At 30.3% G+C, this 23,530-nt stretch overlaps 2 protein-coding genes across 5 annotated transcripts in view; both read right to left on the bottom strand.

Annotated features, from left to right (window-relative positions):
* GLU2 (glutamate synthase 2) overlaps nt 1-11,843 on the bottom strand; it is a 37,594-nt gene extending 25,751 nt beyond the window's left edge. For 3 of the 4 annotated variants that reach the window (XR_016327477.1, XM_022886924.2, XM_089743400.1), the window contains exons 1-9: nt 11,442-11,843; nt 9,405-9,717; nt 5,862-6,304; nt 5,631-5,762; nt 4,380-4,478; nt 3,866-3,936; nt 3,291-3,387; nt 2,517-2,609; nt 2,024-2,169 (exon numbers count right to left, since the gene is read on the bottom strand). Coding sequence is in view for 3 of the 4 variants with exons in the window: in XM_022886924.2 (XP_022742659.2) it covers nt 2,024-2,169; nt 2,517-2,609; nt 3,291-3,387; nt 3,866-3,936; nt 4,380-4,478; nt 5,631-5,762; nt 5,862-6,304; nt 9,405-9,717; nt 11,442-11,723 (1,676 nt within the window). In the remaining variant the exon portion in view is untranslated. Of the gene's footprint in view, nt 1-2,023; nt 2,170-2,516; nt 2,610-3,290; nt 3,388-3,865; nt 3,937-4,379; nt 4,479-5,630; nt 5,763-5,861; nt 6,305-9,404; nt 9,718-10,481 lie in introns of all 4 variants that reach the window. The other variant, XM_022886926.2, reaches the window with a different exon arrangement.
* A 5,985-nt stretch (nt 11,844-17,828) lies between these two features.
* LOC111294219 (phosphatidylinositol 4-phosphate 5-kinase 4-like) lies at nt 17,829-21,966 on the bottom strand. Its single transcript, XM_022887449.2, has 8 exons — nt 20,272-21,966; nt 19,923-20,090; nt 19,393-19,558; nt 19,180-19,296; nt 18,815-19,008; nt 18,605-18,723; nt 18,441-18,513; nt 17,829-18,284 (listed from the first exon to the last, which is right to left on the bottom strand). Exons 1-8 carry the CDS (start codon nt 21,450-21,452, stop codon nt 17,993-17,995), a joined length of 2,310 nt encoding a protein of 769 aa, XP_022743184.2. The 5' UTR covers nt 21,453-21,966; the 3' UTR covers nt 17,829-17,992.
* Between the last annotated feature and the right edge of the window lie 1,564 nt (nt 21,967-23,530).

Here is a 23,530-nt window from a genome sequence, read left to right on the forward strand (position 1 = left end):
ATGCTGCTGTAGATAGAAAAATGTACCAAAGATTAGTTGAAAAACTCATTTATCTCTCACATACTAGACTTGATATAGCATATGTTGTAAGTGTGGTAAGTCAATTTATGCATAGTCCTAAAGAAGTGCACCTACAGGCTGTCTACCATATATTGCACTATTTGAAGGCCAATCCTGGTAGAGATATCTTATTCAGAAGAAATTCGATGCTTGTTCTAGAAGCATATACAGATGCTGATTATGCAAGTTCAGTAACTGATAAAAGATCCACCTCAAGCTATTGCACTTTCTTAGGTAGCAATCTTGTGACTTGGAGGAGTAAAAAATAGAATGTGGTGGCAAGATCAAGTGCTGAAGCAGAGTTCAAAGCAATGGCTCAAGGAATTTGTGAACTACTATAGTTAAAGATTATCTTAGAAGACTTGAAGATCAAGTGGGATGGACCAATGAGACTCTACTGTGATAACAAGTTTGCAATAAGCATTGCACACAATCCTGTGCAACATGACAGAACAAAACACATTGAAGTAGACCGGCATTTCATAAAGGAGAAACTAGACAGTGGGTTGATTTGTACACCTTATGTATCAACCAAGGGTCAACTTGCAAATGTGTTGACTAAAGGTCTCAACAGTGCAAACATTTCAAGAAATTATTTCCAAGCTAGGAATGGAAAACACCTATTCACCAACTTGAGGGGGAGTGTGGGAAAACATTTATTTACAGCTGGTTGTAATCTTGTAATCTGTATATTTATATTTGTATCTCTAGAATTAAGTATTTGTATCCCTAGAATTAAGGACAAAAAATTAGGATAGACAATCACTCAATTATAAGATCAGTTTTTAGGAAGATTTAGTTTCCTAGTTTAACCCTAAGTTAGTTGTATATAAACCTAAGGTTCTTGTATAATTCTTAATTAGCAATTTTTCAATATACATTCAGTTTTACTCTTAGTTTTTCACACAGTTTTATTTCTTAGTTTTTCCACACATACTTCAATTTACCAAACTCTTTCAACACTCAATTGATCATAACTTTCTCTTCAATTTAAAAAATATATAAAATAAAATAATAAAGAAAAGAAGACTCTAAATTCAGTAAACCTTCCCCACATTTCTTAATCATCCTTATTTACTGCCACATTATTTACCTTTGATTTTGTGATAACAAACAGCCATGTATAAAACACCCAAGCTGATGGTTCAACTAATGTATCATAACATTATTAGGTTATCTAAAGCACATCTTTTCATGTTACTAACCCTTAACTATATATGATAGGGGAAACAAATTTAGATTCAGTATCCCCATATAATGCCCTATCCTATACTCCATTGTTTAGCCCTAATAAGTCACCATGCGGCATCTGATTATACCTACAGCCACAAAGAAATGTTAATAAATATTTGAATATTTCTCAGCAAAGAAAACCTTGCAAATGAGAAAACCAAAATAGTTTTTCCTCTCTATATATCAGTATAAACCTTGAAACCACTTTCCAATTCAATTAATATGAAATTTCTGAAAAGTAATGTGGTGCTAAGCAGATCCATGGTAAACGGAGTGATCAAGAAGCAGATATGACTAAATAGATACCATAGTTTCTTGCATATGACATCAAATCCTGGTCAACTTAATTATTCATTGATAGAAGCATTTAGATATTCTAGATCTCACTAAACAAACACTGTGAAAAGTGATTCTGAAGTTTGTATCCAAACTTCAATAAGCAGCAAAAAACCTCCCTGTTAAAATGACAAGCTTTCTTTAGATATGGGCCTGTTCTTAGTTGACAAGGATGTAACTCGCTTTAGCATGCCAAGGTACAGAAGCAATACCACTACAGACATGTCAGTCATGAATCGATAAATCTAAATAAATCTCTCATAAGACATCAGTAGCTATTGGTTTTAAGAGGCTAAGAGCATTAAAGGAATTAAAATCAATCTCTTTTGCATTCAGCACAACACCATGAACTACTAGGGCATCTCAAAGTATCTAATGGAAGTAAAATACTTACTGTTGGCGTTTTAAGATAGTTTCGTTGTCCAAAACTGTTGCAGAGAGAAACTTTTCCGGCTTCAAGGATCGCATGTTTTCACTAACCCATTTTCCATAGGGATTTAATGCAGCTACTCGCTTTTTAACCTTTGTATTCTCATATACCTATAAATTAAAGTACTTAAGATGTAAATAAGTATGTAGAAGCACAATGGTGAAATTATTCAGCATTTGAGAATTTACAGATCCTTTGCAAGGAACATTAAAAGAATAGTTTGAAAAAAAATATAGATGGAAAAGCTTATCATAAACCCCAGTATCACACATAGGTTGATTTTGAATGACATAAAAATAATTTTTTAAAAGAAACCCACCAGAAATTCAAAAATAAAAGGAAAAAAAAAAGTTAATATAAATGGAAAGACAAATGATCACAAAATGATCATTATGAACACTTGCAATGCAAAGTTAAACAGGCGCCACATATAACCACAATAAATTGCTATACAAACCTGACCACTTAATAAATCAGCAGTTATCATCATGCCAGGACCTAAGCGGCCCTTCATGGTAACTTTTGAATCATCCACTGGTACAACACCAACCTAATAAGAATATGTAGGGTTGTTATTCTTATGCAGTGATCCAAAATCAGAAGCAAAATGCATAAAACACCAAGAAAAGGTAAGAAATCTATTATTTACTGTCATTTCATATGCATGTAACAAGATACTATATACAATTTCTATGTGCAACAAGAAGAAATAAAATTATGGACATTGAGATCATTGGATATCTAAAATGGCTTAAATTTAGACATAATAAACCTGCAAGGTTTCCTCATATGTCTCTGCAAGAGAAGTGACTCCTTTTCAACAAGGAAGTCATCCAAGCACGTTATTTCATGGAAAAATGAAAATTATTATCATAATAATCTCATCATATTGCATTAATATCATTCAATATAGACTGTTCTAATCTGTTTAATGCAGTAATTTCCCTGCATACAATGAGACAGTTTCATCCTTTAATGCTAGCTCAAGTGCATCAACCTTTTATGTGTAGACTGAACTAAGACAGCTTATATTAATGATGACAGAATTCATTTTGACTCACTATGACATAGCAGTCATCAAAACCGATTAATCAGGAAGTTTCCCATCCATAAGCAAAGTCTAATCTTCTATGTTTCTGAAAGCCAATATCTAAAACTGCTATTGGACAGACTTGGATTCTGACTATTATCAATCACAAGGAACTGCAATTGGTAAGGGATCAAAACACACCTCAGATGCCACGTATACAACATTGTCAATTGTCCTCCAATACCTAGCAGGGCGAAGTCCATTCCGGTCAAGACATGCCCCAACAGTTTTTCCATCACTGAGCCACATGAATTAAAACAGCACCTATTAGAAAATAGAATTAAAAATGCAAATATATATATATATATATATATATAATATAGGAAAGTGGAAATAAGCAACAGACCTATTTACTAGAATTTGTGTGCCAAAAGTTTAGAACAACTATTTACAGTTGAATGTAACAACCTGATGACATGACAAAGGCAATTCATATACACTTCTCTCTTTTTTTGACCATGCATTAGGAACTCTAGTTCTTTTTTATTTATAAGTTATCACGATTCTGTTATTCTGCTAGATAGACACAAGAAAAGAAAAAAGATTACTACCTATCAACATCTCAGTAAATCCACTCAACATGATAGACTGTAATATCAAAAATGCAAACCATCATCCTTAACGTATCAGTTAAATTGACCAACCTTTAAAGCCTGACATAGACAAGAAAACTAACAAGTCCCCTGAGTAGGTAGATTAGTCCCTGAAAGAATTACCTAAATAGGAGTAAGGCAGGTCCATCCCAAGCTTCCATCTGACCTTTGTAATAGTCATAAAAATCTACAACCTAGGAAAAACAATTAACTTAGTATTGTCAGGAAGAAAGATAATTAAATTAACATAAAAAAAAAGAACCTCTAGCAACCAGAAGTAGGATAACTAGAGACATGTTAAACAATGGATAAAACACGCTATCAAAAACTGTCTCAGCATTGCAAGGAAAAAGCAAGTGACACAGTGCTGGATGTGGTTGAGGCACAATTAATAGTTGTAAAATCAAGAGGAATCATCCAACTGACCAAACAGATGGATATACAGATGATTATTTATCAGATTTAATTAAGCTAAAAAGGTAACCTGGAATTGAAAACTAATCTGGCTAAAACTCAGAGAATTCATTATACTTAACTAAAAAGAAGGAATTTTATTTAATGGAAAATAACCACATTTTTTTCCGTTGCACAATTTATAAGCAACTTAAATAAATCAGCACAGTCTTGAGATAAGTACTTCAGGATATTTAATTGTCAATGTTGGATGATTCTTGTATGCTTCCGGGACAAGAATCATGAGAGCCTCATCAGGAGTACGGCCACTTCGTATCAGTAACTGGACAAAAAAAAGAGCATGAAGTAAAATTCTGGCAGCTCATGAATGAAAGTGAATATAAGTACGAGGGAAACATGATTTTGTCAAGGATTCCTCATAGCTCAACTTCAGAACCATAATCTTGACGCATGACAAGGAATAGATAGCCATGATACATGTGGCAAATGGACTGAAGCAAGGTAAATATTAATTCTATTATGCATGACATAAACCTTAAACCACAGTACAGATTCTCCCTCATAACTCAAGCTCTACTACCAAACTTCCAGCAACTCATATGGTGATTCAAAGGTTTTACAATTGGCAACCAAAGCTGAAACAAGAAACAAACATAGAACCTAGTTTGCGACTCTGCAAAGGCTATGGTTCTATGTTAGACTGAAATGGCCTCTGCTAAAAGGCAAACAGTATGCCATTCTACCACATCAAACTGACAAAAATAGAATCATATCCCCACTTTACCATCACATATTGAGAGCATGAGTACAGTAAAAGATCAAAATTGTTCAGAATGATTTTGGGCCAAGTAAAGATTTCGCTTCACCAAAAGTTTACTCTAAGAGACATTTCTAGCTTTTCAATATTGGTGCACAAGAACCGACTCCCTCCTCAAGGACGCATAGTGTTAGATCTTACATGATTTGCCCAACCACATACAAGGAAATAAAATTGCATTCAATGAGTAAATATTTAACTGATGGAAAATTTTTATGCACCCTTATTTCCAATATGTAAATGTCACCCTCACAAAAAAATCATTTTTTACTAGCTTGTATCAGCAGTCAAACAAATTATCAAATTACACAAACTACAACCTATTAGGTTCAAACAAAGCCAATTCCATGATTATTTGCATTCATGCAGGTCCTTAGCAATTTCCATCATCTATGGAAATAGAAGTTATCTTTCCTTTGGTAATGAATTAATTCCACAAACTACAGTTTAGATTTAGCCACAGGCATTATAAAACATCATTCCACCCTCAAACGCTCATCATATTCAATACTAACATATAGACCCAGATCCACATTGCACCAAGACTCTAGTCAAACACTTAATTATGCCATGAATTGTAGAAAGATCACTAACCAATCATTGATATATTATCATGCCAATAGTATTACACTGTACTAATAAAGTCATAGCTCATACTTCTGCTGCACTATCAAGATTTGCTGAGTCAGATGCCTTTGGGTTGCCAAAAGGGCGAATTTCATTTTCCCGACCACACCAAACAGGGGACTTCAACGAGGTTTCTCGAGACTGCATCCAATTCAAGTTCCCCTGCATAAAAGTTCAGACTTAATACATAAAGAACAAATCATACATGTACTTCTGGAAATAATATTTCTAGACAAGCGCAAAATTTAAAGATAAAATAACCTGTATGGTATTGATCTCTCCATTATGACCAAGAAACCTCATTGGCTGAGCAAGAGGCCATCTGGGACTAGTATTTGTGCTATACCTTCGGTGATAAATGGCAAATGGAGACTTATAAAGATCATTCTGAAGGTCAGAATAAAATAATCCAAGAACTTCTGAACGAAGCATGCCCTTGTAAACAATAGTTTGATTGGACAAAGAACAGAAATAAAGCTCACTTCCCCAACTCTCTGAAGCTGCTGCTCTTTCAATCAATTTCCGGCAGATGTATAGTTCCCGTTCTATGTCATCAACATTCTCTTCCTTAACAACTCTAACAAATACCTGCTGTATATTGGGCATGGCTTCTTTTGCATAAAAACCAACCACAGATGTATTTACAGGAACAGGCCTCCATCCAAGCACTTCAAGACCCTCTTGTCTAAAAGTATTTACAATAACTACAGAAGGAATTAAAAATTACAGTCAAAAACCAGAATACACATGTAGAAGACAGATTAGGTCACAATGAAACAGAAACAGAGAATATACTGAACACAGATGAGAAATTTTATTTGCACAGGATTAACACTCTTATGCATTACTGGAAATTCACAAAAGCTATAAAACTAGCGTTAATAAATAAATAAAGAGACATGAGCTTCATAAAAGCTATTAACTGATTAAACTGTTATTAACTGATTAAACTGCATTTCAGAAAGTCCCTTCAAAGCTGTTTAATCAATTTGAAACTGAATCCTCATATACCTAATTCAACTGATCTATAACTCCACTTCATCAGCCGAAAGCCAATAACAATAGCTAATTGAATAAAACCATTAGGAAACTAGTAGCTCTTTTGTTCAAATTAAATAAAAAGTGACCTAAGAAATGTGAAAGAAAAGCAAAATTACAAGTTTCTCTCCTTAAACATTTTTATAACAAAACTTAATGGGATTTAATTCTGTATTAATTTGATTGATGTCAAATTTTAGTTGGGTATTAATTTCTCATCTTAATTCCAAAATAAACTCAATAATGGAAAGCAAAATGCTTTGAAACAGTTAAATTTTACAAAATTCAACCATCACTTGAATTCAAGTTTCTTAAACGTTCACATAGACTCGCAAAGAAAATTCTCTAGTTCAATTACACATTAAAGGTACATCAATAGCTTGATTAGATAAATCCCCTTTGGAATCTAACGGATAAAGTCAAGGGCTCTTCAATAGCACAAAAGTCCTTTTTATCCAAGGGAAAGTTTCCTTTGTTTTTAATTGGTCATCATTGCATTTATTTTCCATTCAGTTGAGTCATTGTTCAGGGATAAATTGTTCACTTTTGGTTATTCTGGTACACAATCGTGGTCCAGCGGGTCTCATATTGGACGGTAAGGTACCTATAATGGGTTTAACTCCTAAAATTAACCGATTTAAGAATCATTTTCCAATTAGGATAAATTTAGTATTTGCTGATTTCTATATCTGTTTATTTCCAAAACGAGTAGAGTTAAATTGAATAAAAATTTGGGTTACCAAAGAGTTAGTCATAGTTGAGTGTTTTAAAGTTAATGTTCACATCAAACTAACCAGTATCTACAGCATCAAAACTAGTTTCCTCTTGTCTTCTCCTTATAAAATCCCCTTTCATTTATATTTCAAACCCAAAACATTCGAAACTTTTAGACATATCTGCACCAATTAAACCCTTTGAATACAGCAATTGAACCCCAACACCACATGGCTCAGAACTTTCATTCCATGATCAAATCTTAATTAATCAAACCATAATTGATGCCCAAACCTAAGTCTAACTCCCACAGCTATAAAACCCTATTTTCCAATCCCAACCAGCACAAACCTAAGTAACCAAACTTACCTGAATCTTTCCTACATCATATGATCGTTCTAGCAAAGGTCCTTTGCAAAACCAAGCCCATATATAAAATAGGTTTCTGGCCAATGGACAGCTATCTTTTAGGTAAAGCTCATTGTTGATATAAAAAATTTGAACCACTGCCTTCATAATATCATTATATTAAAACACAACATCACCAACAAGAAAGTGAAGAGAGAAAATCCTCCAATATTCCTTATGTTCTATCAACAAAGAGGCCAGCCTATAGCTGTCAAACAAGCCATGAAAACAAGAAGGAAAACAAATTTTGTCCAAACCAAAAAACAAAATAAAGAAAATTCCAGCATAAAACTTCTATATGACTAAATGAAGGACATGAAGATGGCCCAAAGGTTATTGTAATAATTCAGCAGATGACAACAATATGACCAATCAAGTCAGCTCAACTAGATCAGAAACCAATTCAGCTGCATCTCTAATTTATTAGTGCCGCAACAATTATGTTTGAATTCTTAACTATCCAAGACAATAAAGCATTTACCAAATGCATCTAGATGATAAACCAGAGGAGCTTTGTGTTTCAACAAAAATGAATACTATAAGTTTCAGTTCCAAAGATGACCAAGGGAATGAACAAACAAGCTACTAGGTTATCAAATTGTGTTTTAAGAGGATTGAAAACTACACCCTAAGAGAATTGAGAATTTTGACATAAAATAATTTCTAGATGAGTAGGAGGATACCGTATGACCTATGTTACTTAGACTTTGGAGCGACTGTAAACTACAGGTATGTGTTCAGCACTGGTACATTCAATTTTTTCTTATGTTCTTACATACATTTGGACAGTCAGACCTCCATACACCATGTTCATTGAATATGTTTAGGAAACAGGTACTTCAAGGAAAATGAAGAATTGTAACACATAGCACATGGCTATAGCATATCTTTTACTTATAGTTCAAACTTCAAATTTCAAAAAACATCATTAGAGATCTTGATAAAGCTATTAAACAAGGAAGGTAGTATGGCATGTCAAAAATTTTGTTCTATTTCGGCTTTAAGTTAATGGGAAAAGCGAAAGAAAGAGGGCAAAGAGAAAGGACAATACTTCTAATATTAAGAACTATACCTAAAGATAAATCTAGATTAAATGCAAGGTTCCTTCATTAGATTGGACTACCATAAGTTACAGGGAATTATCCTTGGCTTCCTGCAGTCCTCATTTAAAATCATAGTGGACTATATCACATACCATCAACAATTTCACCACTTCAAAATGTAATTTTCAGAATTTCAAGAGCCAATATGCTGTTGCACATAGCATGGACTCATTTTTGCGCAAATGATTAAACAATGCAACTGTGAGGACTCTTTGATTAAATCAAGTCAATATATGATTTATATCTCTGAACTCACATCACTATTCCAAATCATAACAAGTTCTTGCCCACATGTGGATATTACTGCTTTCACAACATTTCAAGAAGTCCAAGTAGCTTTTATAGTATATCCTTAATCTTTTTCTATTAAAATCAAATCCCAATCAGGATTTTTAACATCTACATAACAGAACAAAAGCTTCATTCATACCCTAATAATATGCATCAAAAAGGCCTCAAAAATAATTCATTCACACATGTGCACCCAATTTTAGGAAACATAGAAAAGCAAAGGAGTGATGTAATTAAAGCAACCAATTACCATTTTTTGATTTTTCTACCAGGTTATCATCTTTGGGAAGAAAAATCATCCCAACACCAGTGTGCAACTTATCAAAGGATGCAATGCCTTGATTTTCAGCCCAGTTGTCAAACAGATCCCAAGGGATTGAAGTCATCAATCCTGAACCATCACCAGAATCATTATCTGCTCCACAACCCCCACGATGCTCCATGCAACTAAGAGCTGCAAGGGCATCCTTAACAATTCCATGTGATGCTTTATTTTCCAAATTGGCAATGAATCCAACTCCACAAGCTCCTCTTTCTGATATTATATCCTCCAAATTTGCAACCTATGTAAAATTCAGATCATAGGGACAGAAAAGAAAACGCATGAAATAGCTTATTTATGAGAACACAAATGAAGGAAGTGTAAAGAAACGCAATGTTGACAGAAATTTATATTTATAAAAAAAGTTCATATTTGTGTTCTAGAAGTGAGGTGTATTCCTGTTTCTATTAACCCCACTGAGTCCTAGAAACAAAAAGGTTTTCATACCATCATGAAGAAAAACCAAGAGAAAAGTTACAAAGAATCAATACTAAGAAAAGGAGATTCTAAACAAATAAAATTACAAACCCCAGGGATCGTGCATTTCTTCATGAAGCAATGGGAGAGAAAATAACCACTATATAAGAGTACAACCATCATATCTCAAAAGGCAATTTTTTTTTTTTTGGGGGGGGGGGGGGGGGGGGGGATATGTAACATCACTCTTTGACGCTCATACCTTGATTATACATATCATAAGGTGAACCAAACTTAAACATGCTCCCTAGGTCTCAAAAAGTCTAGTCATTTAACCCCTCTTATCTTCTAGAAAGCTTTATGAATGTTCGACCATTTAACATTTGGAAATTATATTGAACACTGAAAGATGAGGAAAACATTATAGGACACATTATTGCTTATTTGTTTTTATCATATCTCCATCTAACAGTAGAATGCCTACGAGAAATAAAACTGGAAAAAGAAAAAGAAATAGAGAAACTTTGGAAACAGAAATAAGTAAATGAAAGCTTATAAATACAAAGAATTGATGATAAAACAACTTACAATTCAAAACACTAGAAACAAAGATCTTTAGGCATCCTAATTGGCCTCCATACTCTGCAAACCGTTCACTACCTAAATCCAATAAGTTGCAGACTATGCTACCCATGTGACTAGCACAAAAACTAGGTTGCACAAGAAGTTGAGATAACAAGGTAATACACTGTTAACCAGTGTTAAAAGATTCAAGAGAATTTTCATCCAAAGACAGCGTTGGAGACCCACTTCAGAGTCCGAGGCATAGAGGTGGCAAGGTGGCCTATTGCTAGACTACCCTTGCCATTATTCATTACATAAAAATAAAAAATAAAAAATAATCCTCAAATTTCTATTTGAATATGCTTTGGCTATTGTAACTACTGAAACTTGAGCCTTTACGAAAGAATTCCAATTCTAAACATGGAGTAAGCATCGTATGGTTATTACACCAAAACTTATGTTGCTCTTTCTATGAGAGCTAAAATTACTTGGATTGTAGACAACAATAAATAAATAAATATATTAAAAGAAATATTAAAAACTTAGTCATTTTTAAACAAAATTTCAAAATCCATATTTGATTTAATTTGATCCTTTCAAAAGTAATTTTAATACATCACTATCGTCATTTAATAATGCGCGGTTTACTTGTTACTTTTACTACTTACATTTTATTTTTTAAAAGAAAAGCAAAATGTTAAAAAGCAACATCATCTAATAATAATTCCTATTAAAGTACAATCGTACAGTTTTTTTGTTCTATTGAGAAAAGGTAAGACTTTCAAATTTCAATTTTTGAACAGAATAAAAACGAAGGGCGCGTTTGGTTCAATGGTAGCCAACCATTGATTGCTTTTTGTTTTGTTGAAAATATACACGTGAATCATTGCATTGAAAAAGTCAAAACCAAACGTGGCCCTTACTAACATTATATTTTCAGTATTATCGTAGAAAAATATGATTGATGGAGAGTGGAAATTCCACCTTTGGTTGAGGAGTGGATGATCGATGATCCGACGCAGAAAAGGAAGTAGGAGAAGATGGAAGATCAAGAATGGCTCTAACAGAATTGTTGGCGGCGGCGGCGGTTGAAAAGCGGCGCTTACTCCGAGTATTGGCGGAGAGGGCGAGTCTCCGGCTGGCGGTAGCCTTGGATTTACAGTAAAAACAGACGAAGTCGACGAGCAGCAATCCATTGTCAGAGGAGAAGAGTGAGGTTGGCTTGGAAGAAAGGTGAGGAATGGGAGATAGAGATTGGAGAGCCATGATTGAGAGCGAGAGAGAAGAGAAATAATATTTGTGGGTGAGCGCTGAGGAAAAAATAAATATGGATTTTGGAGAAGATAAAATGGGAGAGAGCCACCCGCCTCTTCCTCTGCTGTCTACTTCTTCACATTTGTTCCGCGTTTTTTCCTTTTAATTCGATTTTATTATTATATGCTTACGTCAATCTTTTCTGACTTTTTTATTTAGGTCTAGTTGTTTGCCTTGTTTTATGTTGAGATTTAAAAAAGGGTTTGATTTTCGTATATTTTATATTAAAAATTAAATATATTATTAGAAATAAAAAATGAAAAGTATAATTTTAAAATACCTAAAATTAGGACAAAGTGAATATTTGACTTTTTAGCATTTTCATATCTATAACATAATCTAATATCAAGTACAAAATTTTACTGTTTAATAATTATTTAATTTGTTAGAGATATTTGTTGAAATTTTACTTGTAAATGATAGAGATGGAGTCAATTTAGTGTTGATCTTATCTAAATCTTAAGCTGTCTTTTTTTTTTTTCAAACTAATTAATTGAGTAATATTGATCTTATGTAAATCTTCACAAATTATCAAATGAGTTTTAAAAAGTTTTAGAAGTTAAAACACCCTACTTAACGGCCTCTCTTTTTTCCTTTTTTTTTTTTTTTCTTAAGTAGTATTTGGTAGGATGATCATTTTAAGAACTATTGTGGCCTATTCATAGTGATTTTATGTGATAATAATATTGAATCAATGAGAATAGTCAATTTATTATTTTAGAAAATGATCTAATTTTTATTAAAAAATAAAAATTTTTTTATCAACGATGTGAATTAATATGTAAAATTATTAATAGTCAATATTACTTATTTAACATGTGAATTAAATTTTTAATTTTTTTAAATATTATAATTATTTTATATTATAAATTTTTATATTTTCAATATAATATTCATTATAACAAGTTTTAAAATAATTTTTTTATTTTTTTATTTTTTCAATATTTTATATATAATATAATTATTACGTATATAACTTAAAATCAATTAATTATAAATGAAATTGTTCAACTCGAATATAAAATTATAAGAAATTTGATATTTATTAAATATAAGATAATATCGCTTTAACAAGTTTCATTACGTGTAAATAGAGATGAAATAAACATATTACGTGACAGATTTAAACAAGATAACATAATATGATATATTTAGAAAGGATAACAAAAAGGAGTCTACACGTAATAAATTTGAAAGTCTATCGCATGACAAATTTGAAAGTCTATCGCATGACAAATGTGAAAAAATCATTAAAATGTGACAAATTTAAAAAGAATAATATAAAAAAGCCTACACATAACAGATTTGAAAAAGCTAACAAAAAGAAATATTAACTTTGATATTATGTTAAATATCTAATTTAAAGTTATTTTGTTGTAAATAAAGGGACCCAACTTAAATATAAAATTATAAAAATTAAATATTTATTATATTTGAGATCACACCACACTAACAATAATGTCTTTATTTTTAATTGTGATTTTAAATTTTATTTTCAAATTTAAATATTTTTTTACATAACTTGTATTATAAAAATTAATTTACTTAACAAATAAATAAATAAATTTAATTTAATTTAATTATTTTTATTATAAAATAAATAAAATATTACTATGCTTTATAAATTATTATTTTTAAAACAACATTTTAAATCATTAACTTGTTTAATTATTATAATAAAAATAGTTATTTTCATATTTTAAAATAAAATCATATTTGATTTTTAATAATATCAAATATAGTAATCACTAATTCATATGAATTAATAATTGTTAATAAAATAAAATGATTTTAAATTACGAGTGATACGATCATTATAACAATAAGATCAACTCGGTAATTATATTATGATACTAATCTTAAAAATGATATCAAATAGTAACTTATTGTATTTCACCTTTTTATTTTTTTTTTACGTTTTCCTTCTCTATTTTTTATCTTTCATATTTCTCATGGTTTGCAGGTAACTTTTTATTGATTTTATTTTTTACTAAACTTTATGATTTTGAGCAAAAAGCATAACAATTTTATAAACACCTATTATTTTAATTTTATTTTCTTATTTTTTATGTTAATGTATGAGATTTTTTATAGATTTTTTTTACACAAATTACTAATTATTCAATTTCTTGAGATTTGTAGGATTTTTTCTGTTTATTTTTGGAAATCAATAGTGACAACTGAGCGTAGAGGATTGGCTTCCCTAACTCCAACAATGTAGTTGTTGGAGTAGAGTAGGACTTGGAGACAAATTCCTGCACGCTAGAAAACGGAATGCTTAATACTGGAAATAACAAGATCAACTTATTCCGACTATTTTTTTAGATTTAAATTTTTATTAATAGAATTAAACTTCAACACTTTATTAAAAAGTTGACTATTTAAACTCATTGGTATTATAGCTTCTTAGGATTGTTTAGCATTTGTACATGCTAATTTCACAATTGCCACTTTTTTTATAAGGAATATATCATTTACATTTTTATTTATTATAATATTATAATTATTTAATTATAATAAAATATTATTTAGAGGTTTATCTTTATAAATATGAGTTTCATATAAAATTTTGATTAATTTCACATAATTATAAATTTTGATTAATTAATTATATTACAATTATAGCATGTGATATGCTAATCAAAATGTTTTATTATTAATACTTATTTTTTATTTAAATTTAATCTTAAAGTATATTCCAAATATTAATGTAATGATATATTTTAATATTAAATTTTAAATTAAATAAATTTAAATGAGTTTTATTGAAGGGATCGAGCTTGATCTTGAACAATTTATTAAAATATTAATCAAGCATAATTTGTCACTTTAATTTTTTAATATATTATAAAAATTTAACTATAAGATAGATAATAGATTGCTTAAAAAATTTACGTACGTGACAAGAATAAATATGTTGTTGAATTATATTTATTTAGTTTTAAAATAATTTTTTTTATTTTTAATAGCTTTTATTCGTTATAAAAACACAACAAAATCACTCCATTTAAAACTTTATAAAGCTTCATTTGTTTTAAAAAAAATGACTTTTAAAAAATGATTTATAAAAAATGTTTTATATTTTTTGAATTAAAAGAGATTTTTTGTTATTTAAATGAGTTACTGAAAAATATTTTTCATTGTTTGATTGTTATTGAAAAAAATTTATTTATTTTTCAAATAATATTAATAAAATTATTAAAATATTAAAAATTATTTATTATTAAAATATGTCAAATTTATTTATTATTAAAATTATTAATATTTAAATCTAATTATATCTTAATAATAATATTTAATATTAAAATTTTATGTTAATATAAAAATACTTAAAATAAAACTATTTATTATTCTTTTTATTATTTATTAATATATTAATATATTATTTTTTAATATAATATTATTTATAAGTAAAATTATACTCAAAAGTATTGATAAATATTATTTTTCATAATATTATATTTCAAAAAATTGATAAATGTCCATCCCTTTTTAAATTGATAAGATAATTTATAAAAAAATTATTTCATTTTTTATTAATTAATAAATTATTATTCTTTGATTAATTAAATTTTTACTAAATAAATATTTAAAAATATAAAAAAAAATTTTTACAAAACAAACAGAATCTAAATATAAAACATTTGTCAATGAACATTTGACTCTGCAGCATGTCGAGATGGCACTTGAGAAGGTTGCCGGAGAAACTTAATCATTTTCTCAAGTCTTATAACTAAAGAGATAGGTTGAAATCATGAACAAAATAAAATAGAATAAAATATTTAAAAAATATATAAAACATTTTACGTCTCCATGGTCCACTGAACGTATCAAAGTCCAAAAACTTAAAAAGACAATATGCACTTTCATTGTACATTATTATTCTTTTATTTTTATTCTGTTACTTATTAGAAAAATATAAAATATTAAAATACATAAAAATTGTTGTCATATTAAATTGAGTAATTTATAATTTGAATTAATAAAAATATCGGGTTATTACTAGAAATAATAATAATCTCGATAATTGTTGAGAAATTTGTAAATAAACAAGCTTGAGTTAAAAATAAAAAAAAAATTCATATATCATAAATATAATAAGCTGAATATCTTTTTTTTTTAAAGAGAATATCATCTGTTTTCGGCTGTATAGAAAGGTCTTTCAATACATCAGAAAAGCCAATTCCATGTCTTCGTCTTTGTCACATTTAATAGGGCCCAATTAGCAGAGACCTTTTTCTTTATGAGCGCTTCTACATACACGTTTACGTCGCCCACCGCCACATGTGTTTCATCCACATTTCCCCCACTTTTTTATTTAAACGTTTCATCTATTCTCAATCAGCCAATGAAAAAAAATTCATAAAATCCTTCGTATGGTTAAAAATTATCTTCTCGTCTCTGTCTAAGGGTTCCAGTTACGCCTTACAATTTAAAATATGTTACGAGACAAAATAATATTAATTAAATTTTTAATAAAAATTATATATAAATTTAATAAAATAAAAAAAATAGATTTTTTATTTTTTGTCTGAATTATGACATTAATTTCATATAAAATACTATATAAATTATTAGTATTTTAATTTATATAAATATATAAATTATCAGTTATAGTTAAACCATCACACAAACCAATAAATTAGACTTGCTTCACAATTCATACTTGCCTGTTAACTATTAAGATTTATAAGCTTTAGTTTAGAATCTTAGATCTAATTTAAAGCTAATTATTCTTGTGGCATCTAAATTTTTAAAATTTATTTTTTGATTAATCAATTCTAAAAAATCATGTTTCGTTTGTAAATAATTCTTTGATTATTAATTCCTTAAAAAATAAGGAATTTTCCATGTATCATCATATCTTATTAAGGCCTCATTTTTTTATAAAATAAAACAATTCAAATAATAAAAATTTATTTTATAAAATTATGACATATGACAATCAAATGTGCACCACATAATTAACTTGAAATTATTTCTGTAAATGATGTGATAAATATTAAGACACGAGCTATCATCTTATTCGTCGATAGTTTTATTATTATTTTTAAATAATAATATTAAAAGTGAGATGAGATTAACATATAGAATGATAATACGTATATCATATTATATATTTTAAAAATACATGTACCATATTAAAAGTTTTTGAAGTATAGAAACTAAATATGATTATTTTTAACAAAAGCAACCATACTTATAAAATATGTTATTTTTCAAAATTTGTGACCAAATTAAAAAATCCAGAAAAATTAGATAACTCAAAAAAGTAATTTACTTTCAATTTATTTGACTCAAAATATATTTTATTTAAACCAACATTCAAAGAATATGTTTAGAATTATTAAATATTAATATAAAATATTTAAAATTGTTTTAGTAAGAAAAAATTGAGGCCTGCGGTGCATGCTTAAGCTTAGCTTTCTACAAGGGCCCATTGTAGGGTGTATATTTCTCAAATCAATATTTTTTTCATCTTGGACCATAAGACATTTAAAATATTACGTGGTATTTTTAAAAAAATATTTATAATTATAATTATTAAAATAATATTTTTTTGAATTGGTTGATCACGTACTGGCGTATTAATTAGAAATGACAGATTTTTTATCATAAGCAAAGAAAAAATAAAAGAAAAAGGAAAATGAAAGCACAAACTGGAAAAGAAAATGAGAATTAGGGAGGGGGCATTAGAAAAGGATTTTAAAATGAGGAAAATAACGAAGAAATTTGGAAAAATAAGGGAAAATGAAAAAAAAAGATTTAATATTTTATTTCTTAGATTCAAAGTACAAATAAAGTTTATTGTTATAGAACAAACAATCTTCAACCCGTGTTACATCCATAAGAAGAAAGTAAAATTCATTTCTAATCTTTGAACTTTTATTAAAGTTTTATTTTCATTCATGATTTTTAAAAATTGTATTTAGTATATGCGATTTATATTAATATTTTATTTTCATCTATTATATTGAAAAGTTACATTTATCATGTGCAACTTTTCAAATGATTTCACTATATATATGTATATATGTATGTATGTATTTACTTTCTATGCATATAGCAATACATATTCGTTAATCAAGGCTACAGGTTGACTGAAAGAGTTGACATTCTTGGAAAAATTGGTGCTGAATTCAATTACATGAGATGACATGATGTTGATAACAATGGCTACAACAAATAAAAGCTCCTTCTTCAAAGTTGAAATCAACGTCCTAAGTATCTTCAGCAAAAACTTTAAATATGAAGTCTCGGAATCGCTTAGAGTACTGCTTTGGATCCACAGCTGATATTGAAGTAGGATCATAATGGATGGATTTATATGCGTGTTCAAGCTTCTTAGTAATGTCATAATCTTGAAGTATGTCAATGATGCCGAAGAACATTATCACTTCGTAACATTCCCCTGTTTGTTCACCCACGAGCTGCAATAATTCGCATTCAGGTTTTCTAATAGTTCTTTCTGCTCGCGCTGGCATGTTGGCTCCCAGCTTGATGCTACCCCACCTGCAATGTTGGTTTTTGTTCTTAAATGCAAAATTCTTTTACCTTTTATCCATTGTTGTGCTTGTTGATAGGATAGGAGTAGTGACCAGAAAGTGGTTAAAAATTGGAAATCAACGAGATTATATATGGAGATATATATATATTTATATATTTCACCTCTTAGGGTCTAGAAGAAGTTGATCCATCTCTGCTCTAGAAAGACGAGGAGCTGATTCATTCTCGGAATCGCCTGCAACAGATCAGAAAACAAAACTTGTTAATCAAAATAAGAGAAATTAAGTGTGACAGGACAAAAATGTTAAGAAAGATGGAGTACGTACGTCTTCCACAAGGAATTAGCTCTCCATTAGCTGATATATCTCTAAAGTAAAGACCCACCAGAAGACTATAGTCCATAGTTCCCACCTGTTCAAGAAACTCACAATCCTTATCTATTTGCCTGTGATAAAAAAAAATGGTAAAAATTCAGTACTGTAGTTGATCAAGAAAGATTAATAGAAAAATAGAAAGCATGTTTACATATATTTTACCTATAAAACTCTTGAAACCAAGTTTTCTGCAGTTTGAATATGAAATTCAGATCAAGATCCTTAAGTATTGTTGTATCATCGATCTCGGACTCGGGCTTCTCTGTTATGCGTCCTAAAGAAGATCCTTTCAAATCAAAGCGTCTGTGAATTGTATACTCGGAGCGTAAGAGGTTCCCCATAATAATGAACCGTACCTGGATTTTCAACCCTATCATTTGCATCCTTTTAAAACTGTTGTAACTTTCTTTAATAAGTTAAAATGAGAGAAAAAATGATTATTTTTCTCTAGAACACATTTCTAGCAAATATATATATATATATATATATATATATAACTAGATTGTATGAAAATATTGTTTACTGACCTTTTTTTGAGTTGGCCCAGTTAACTTTACGCAGTGCAAGCCATAATATTTTATCACCAAAGTGTTCTCAAAGGATCTAACATGATTATAGTAGGCTGAAAGCATCCTTAAAAGCACCTGTAGAACAAATCCAGGGCAATTATTAAACTGCATTTGCAACAATTAATCAGCATTTCTTTCAAACTATAATGGGTATGAAGATACAGAACTCACTTTAACTTCTGACTTCTTCATTGTCTTTATCATGTATCGATCATCATCGGTCAAGTAAAAGAAGCTACCACTTTTACCAGGGGAAGACAGTTCCCTAAGTGCATCGTTTCCACAAATAGATATCATGTAATCTGCAGGGTCCACCTTGAACAACTTCCTCAAAGTCCTGGAGTTAATTAGCATGCATGATCTAATTAAGAATTCTTAATGAGAATTTGAACATCTAGAGCAATTGTTCTCATCAAGAGAGGTATTTGCTGTAAAACATCGTCATGATTATATAATTTAATATAGTTTGATTCATTTCTTTAGCCTTAAAGAAGAAAAAACGGGTTCCTTGTATTTTAAGGAAATATAATGCTTCACAAATTTGTCTTTAGTTAGCCCCATGAGATGCTCTTTTTAAAGTTATTTGCAAGTTTCATGCCGAGTTCACGTTGCATGATGTGAGGATTGTAAGAAATTATAACACACTTTCTGCATTAAAATGAATATGAATCACATATAAATTCACTTGTAAAATGCCTTACCTGAAAACTACAGGACAATAATCCTTCCATTTAAATTCAGAAGATTGGTGTGGTGGAGTATATTTGCTCCCTTCTGGAGGAAATCTTGTCCATATTTTCTCCTTGGGGTCAAAAGCTGAAGCCTTAAGATCAAGAGCTGTGGCTGGAGCAGGTCTTCCTACTGAATGCCTGTGTAATCACTCCAAATACTGATAATTAATAAATGACAAATTAACTCCACATTACATATATAGAGCATATAGTCTATTTTCTAATATTTGGATAATGATGTTCTTAGACAATTATTTAAACTTGAATATAGTTTAAGATGAGAAAAAAACAAGTTAAAGAAATAGTAGAATACTGATACCTGATTCCTAATTGAAGATTGAGCATAAGTTCATAGTTCTTGTGTCCTTTGGATATTGTTTCTCCTTGCCTTTTTCCCGGCTTTGGCACTTTCAATGGCAATTCGAGGTTAAACTTATGGTTTGTATCGTCATGATGTACAGTACCTAACAACTCACAATCCAAATATGATCTCCTCACTTCTCCTAAATCAAAGCTATCACCATCACTCTCCCACATGTTCATTTTATCAAATGGCATTTCTATGCCTACGCTTACTCTCCCATCAACTGACATTCTCCTTGGTTTGTTTCCACCCTTGGTTGAATAACATATTGCAAGTTTCTTTTGTGATGGCAAAATCGGAACCCTTTCTCCAGGGCAAATCTTGCAGTCAGCCAAGTCGTCATACACAGTTTTAGGATCCCATTCAAGATTTGCAGCTAAGGAGGATTCTGAAGGGTAATATGTCTCATTTTGTTCATCTGGATCTATACTCCAATTTCCTACGTAAAAGCTTCCATCAGGCCAATGATAAGTTCCATTTCCTTTTGGAATACCATCTTCCCAATAGCCATCATACTTATTCCCATTACTCCATACAAAAGTCCCCTTGCCAAAAATCACACCATTCTTCCACTCCCCTACATAATGGTTCTCATTCTGCCATTGATACTTCCCATGTCCTTCTTGCAAACCGCGACGCCATTCCCCATCATACCAATCTCCATTTGAATAATGCTTAACGCCATGGCCATGTTTCAAGTTCATCACCCATTGTCCCTTATAAGTATCCCCATTGGATCCCGTATATATACCATTGCCATCCATATATCCGCTTTTGAACTCCCCTTCATAAGTAGCACCAGAGGGCCAACTAAACCTTCCCCTCCCCATAGGTTTGCCTCTATGCCACTCTCCTATGTACATGCACCCGTCAGTCCATAGATATTTCCCTTGCCCGTTTGGAAAATTATCACACCACTGCCCGGTGTAATAATCCCCATTAGGTAGAATTTTCTCTGCCAAGTGTTCTTCCCCTGAGATGCTTATTCTTTTATCGTTATCATCTTCAAGATCATCGTCCGCTGCACTTGCCAGAGAAATTGTCCCGAAAATGCTATTTGCACGTTTTTTTGCCGCTTGTGTTTTGCGCACGGTGGCCTCCCATGCCCTTAGAACACCACTTTGCTCCTTGTTCATCGCGTGTAACTTCTTTTACACGTTACAATTAACATGATATATATGTTTAAACTGATCACTAGAGTATAATTACGGTTGTGTGCAAGAAATCATGACTACTTTGAAAGAAAAATGTCATACCATTGTTGTAGTTCAATGTTGCCGAGAACTGATTATGCGAAAAAAAAGAAAAAATGATGCGGAAATGAACAAATTGTATGAATCTTACAATGTTTCTCTCCCTTTTTCTCGTCTCAATGAAGGGAAGCTAAAAGAAGGATTGAACCAAAGACTTTCATTTTCTTCTCAGCCCCAACAAAATAAGATTGAAATTTTTTGTATCAAATTCATTTTTCATTGAAAATTTTGTGGAGGTAAATGTTGTGGTGAAGTCACCAAGAGTCACAAGTAGACCGTACAATCAGCATGCATGGGATTTGTGACAAATGAAGCGATGAAGTGGCAATCGATCTTTCCATTACTATGTTTAAAATTAAAATTACATGTTTAAATCCCCGTATTAATCTTGTTAATTGACAACATTTTGGGTATGGGTTTTAATTTCTTGTCTAAAGAATGTTAGAGCGAGGAGCACAATTTTCTCCTATATTCTTTCTCATTGTTATTCAAAGGGTGACTTGTTCATTTCCTACAACCTCTAAAAGCCCCGAATTTGGAGGGACAAACCAAACTAAGATGCAAGTTTTACTATTTTTAGTTATCTTACAAAATAGTTCAAGCAAAATGAAAACCATTCCTAGGACTCTGCATTACCTCCAAAATCCATTTACGGGAAAAAGAACGACTGATTGTTACAGTAGCATTGCAATTTCAATTAATCTGGATGTAAATATACAGTACTGCTATTAATCTTATGCAAAATATCAAGGGAAAATATGCATATGCATATGCATGTGAGAATATAATATATATATATATATATAAATACCAATATTTATTGGTTTGAGTGTGGTAAGGAGTTCGGTTTCCTTAAACAAAGTTTCGATTTTGAGTTTTATGAATGGAAAAAACAGAATGGGGAGAGCTTGCCCCCTTATGGGATCATATTTGACTCGACTCCAGATTAATTGGGACTCAAAGTGATTATTGGAGACCGAGATTTCTAGACAAAATATATATATATATATAGATATAAATGAATAACAATTAATGTTGGCAATAATATGCTTATTGAAGGATTAATCTATTTAAACATTAGTTTTCATTAATCATATATGGATTTAATTGTAATTTTCTATATTTAACCAGTAATTATTTGTGTATTTAGGATTTCATTATTTAATAATTCCAATTTATTTGTGTATTTAGGATTTACAAAATAGTTCAAGCAAAATGTAAGATATTCAAACCAGTCGTCCAAATATCCTGACTAGAGATGAAGATTTTTAAATTTTTTTAGGGACTATAATAGCCTTAATCGGTTTTCTTTTCTTTTTTTTTTCCCTTAAAAAGTCACATTACCCATGTAACATCTGCTAAAAAAGACAAGTATTTTATTTTCTTTATGAACAAACAGTTTTTTCTTTTTTTGAAGAATGCCCTTTCATGTCTTCTACTATTGATGCAACTTTTGATCCAATGTTTTAGAGTTAATTGCTTGCTATTTCAATGATAATGTTGAAATGCCTTATTGTACAAAAAGAAAGGTTTATTGGGGATAAAAAAAAAAGATTATAAGTGTTGAGATTAAAATTTTAGATAAATTAAATTTTATTTTTTAAAAATAATTGTATGAACTATCTAAGTTAGATATTGAATTTAAAGTTTTGGAGTTTTATGAAATTACAAGAAAATTAAACTTTTTGTGAAAACTTATACGAACTTTTGACTGAACCCTTTGTAAATTGCTTGTTTAACCGAGCAACCTTACTTCTATACTCAAGCTTCATTGCCTCTCCTTGCTACAAAAGGGATTAAGCACAAGGTCTACAAGAGAAAGAATAGCATATCAATATCAAAACTAAACGAAGATTTCAGTTATGCAAATACGGTTAAACAGCAATGATTTAACATGAAATCTTAATAATGACATGCCAACTATCTAAATAGGGTACAATTACTCCAAGTATACAGAGGAA

The sequence above is a fragment of the Durio zibethinus genome, chromosome 14 (assembly GCF_047325235.1).
Source record: "Durio zibethinus cultivar Kanyao isolate XHJ-2024 chromosome 14, ASM4732523v1, whole genome shotgun sequence".
Taxonomy (NCBI): domain Eukaryota; kingdom Viridiplantae; phylum Streptophyta; class Magnoliopsida; order Malvales; family Malvaceae; genus Durio; species Durio zibethinus.

Excerpts from the sequence above, each read along its gene's own strand:
- LOC111294219 (XM_022887449.2), bottom strand. The coding sequence starts at position 21,452 with ATGAACAAGGAGCAAAGTGGTGTTCTAAGGGCATGGGAGGCCACCGTG. Across the intron at positions 19,009-19,179 it reads CTGGGCCAACTCAAAAAAAG|GTACGGTTCATTATTATGGG; the intron begins GTCAGTAAACAA and ends TTGAAAATCCAG. Across the intron at positions 18,724-18,814 it reads TGGTTTCAAGAGTTTTATAG|GCAAATAGATAAGGATTGTG; the intron begins GTAAAATATATG and ends TTTTTATCACAG.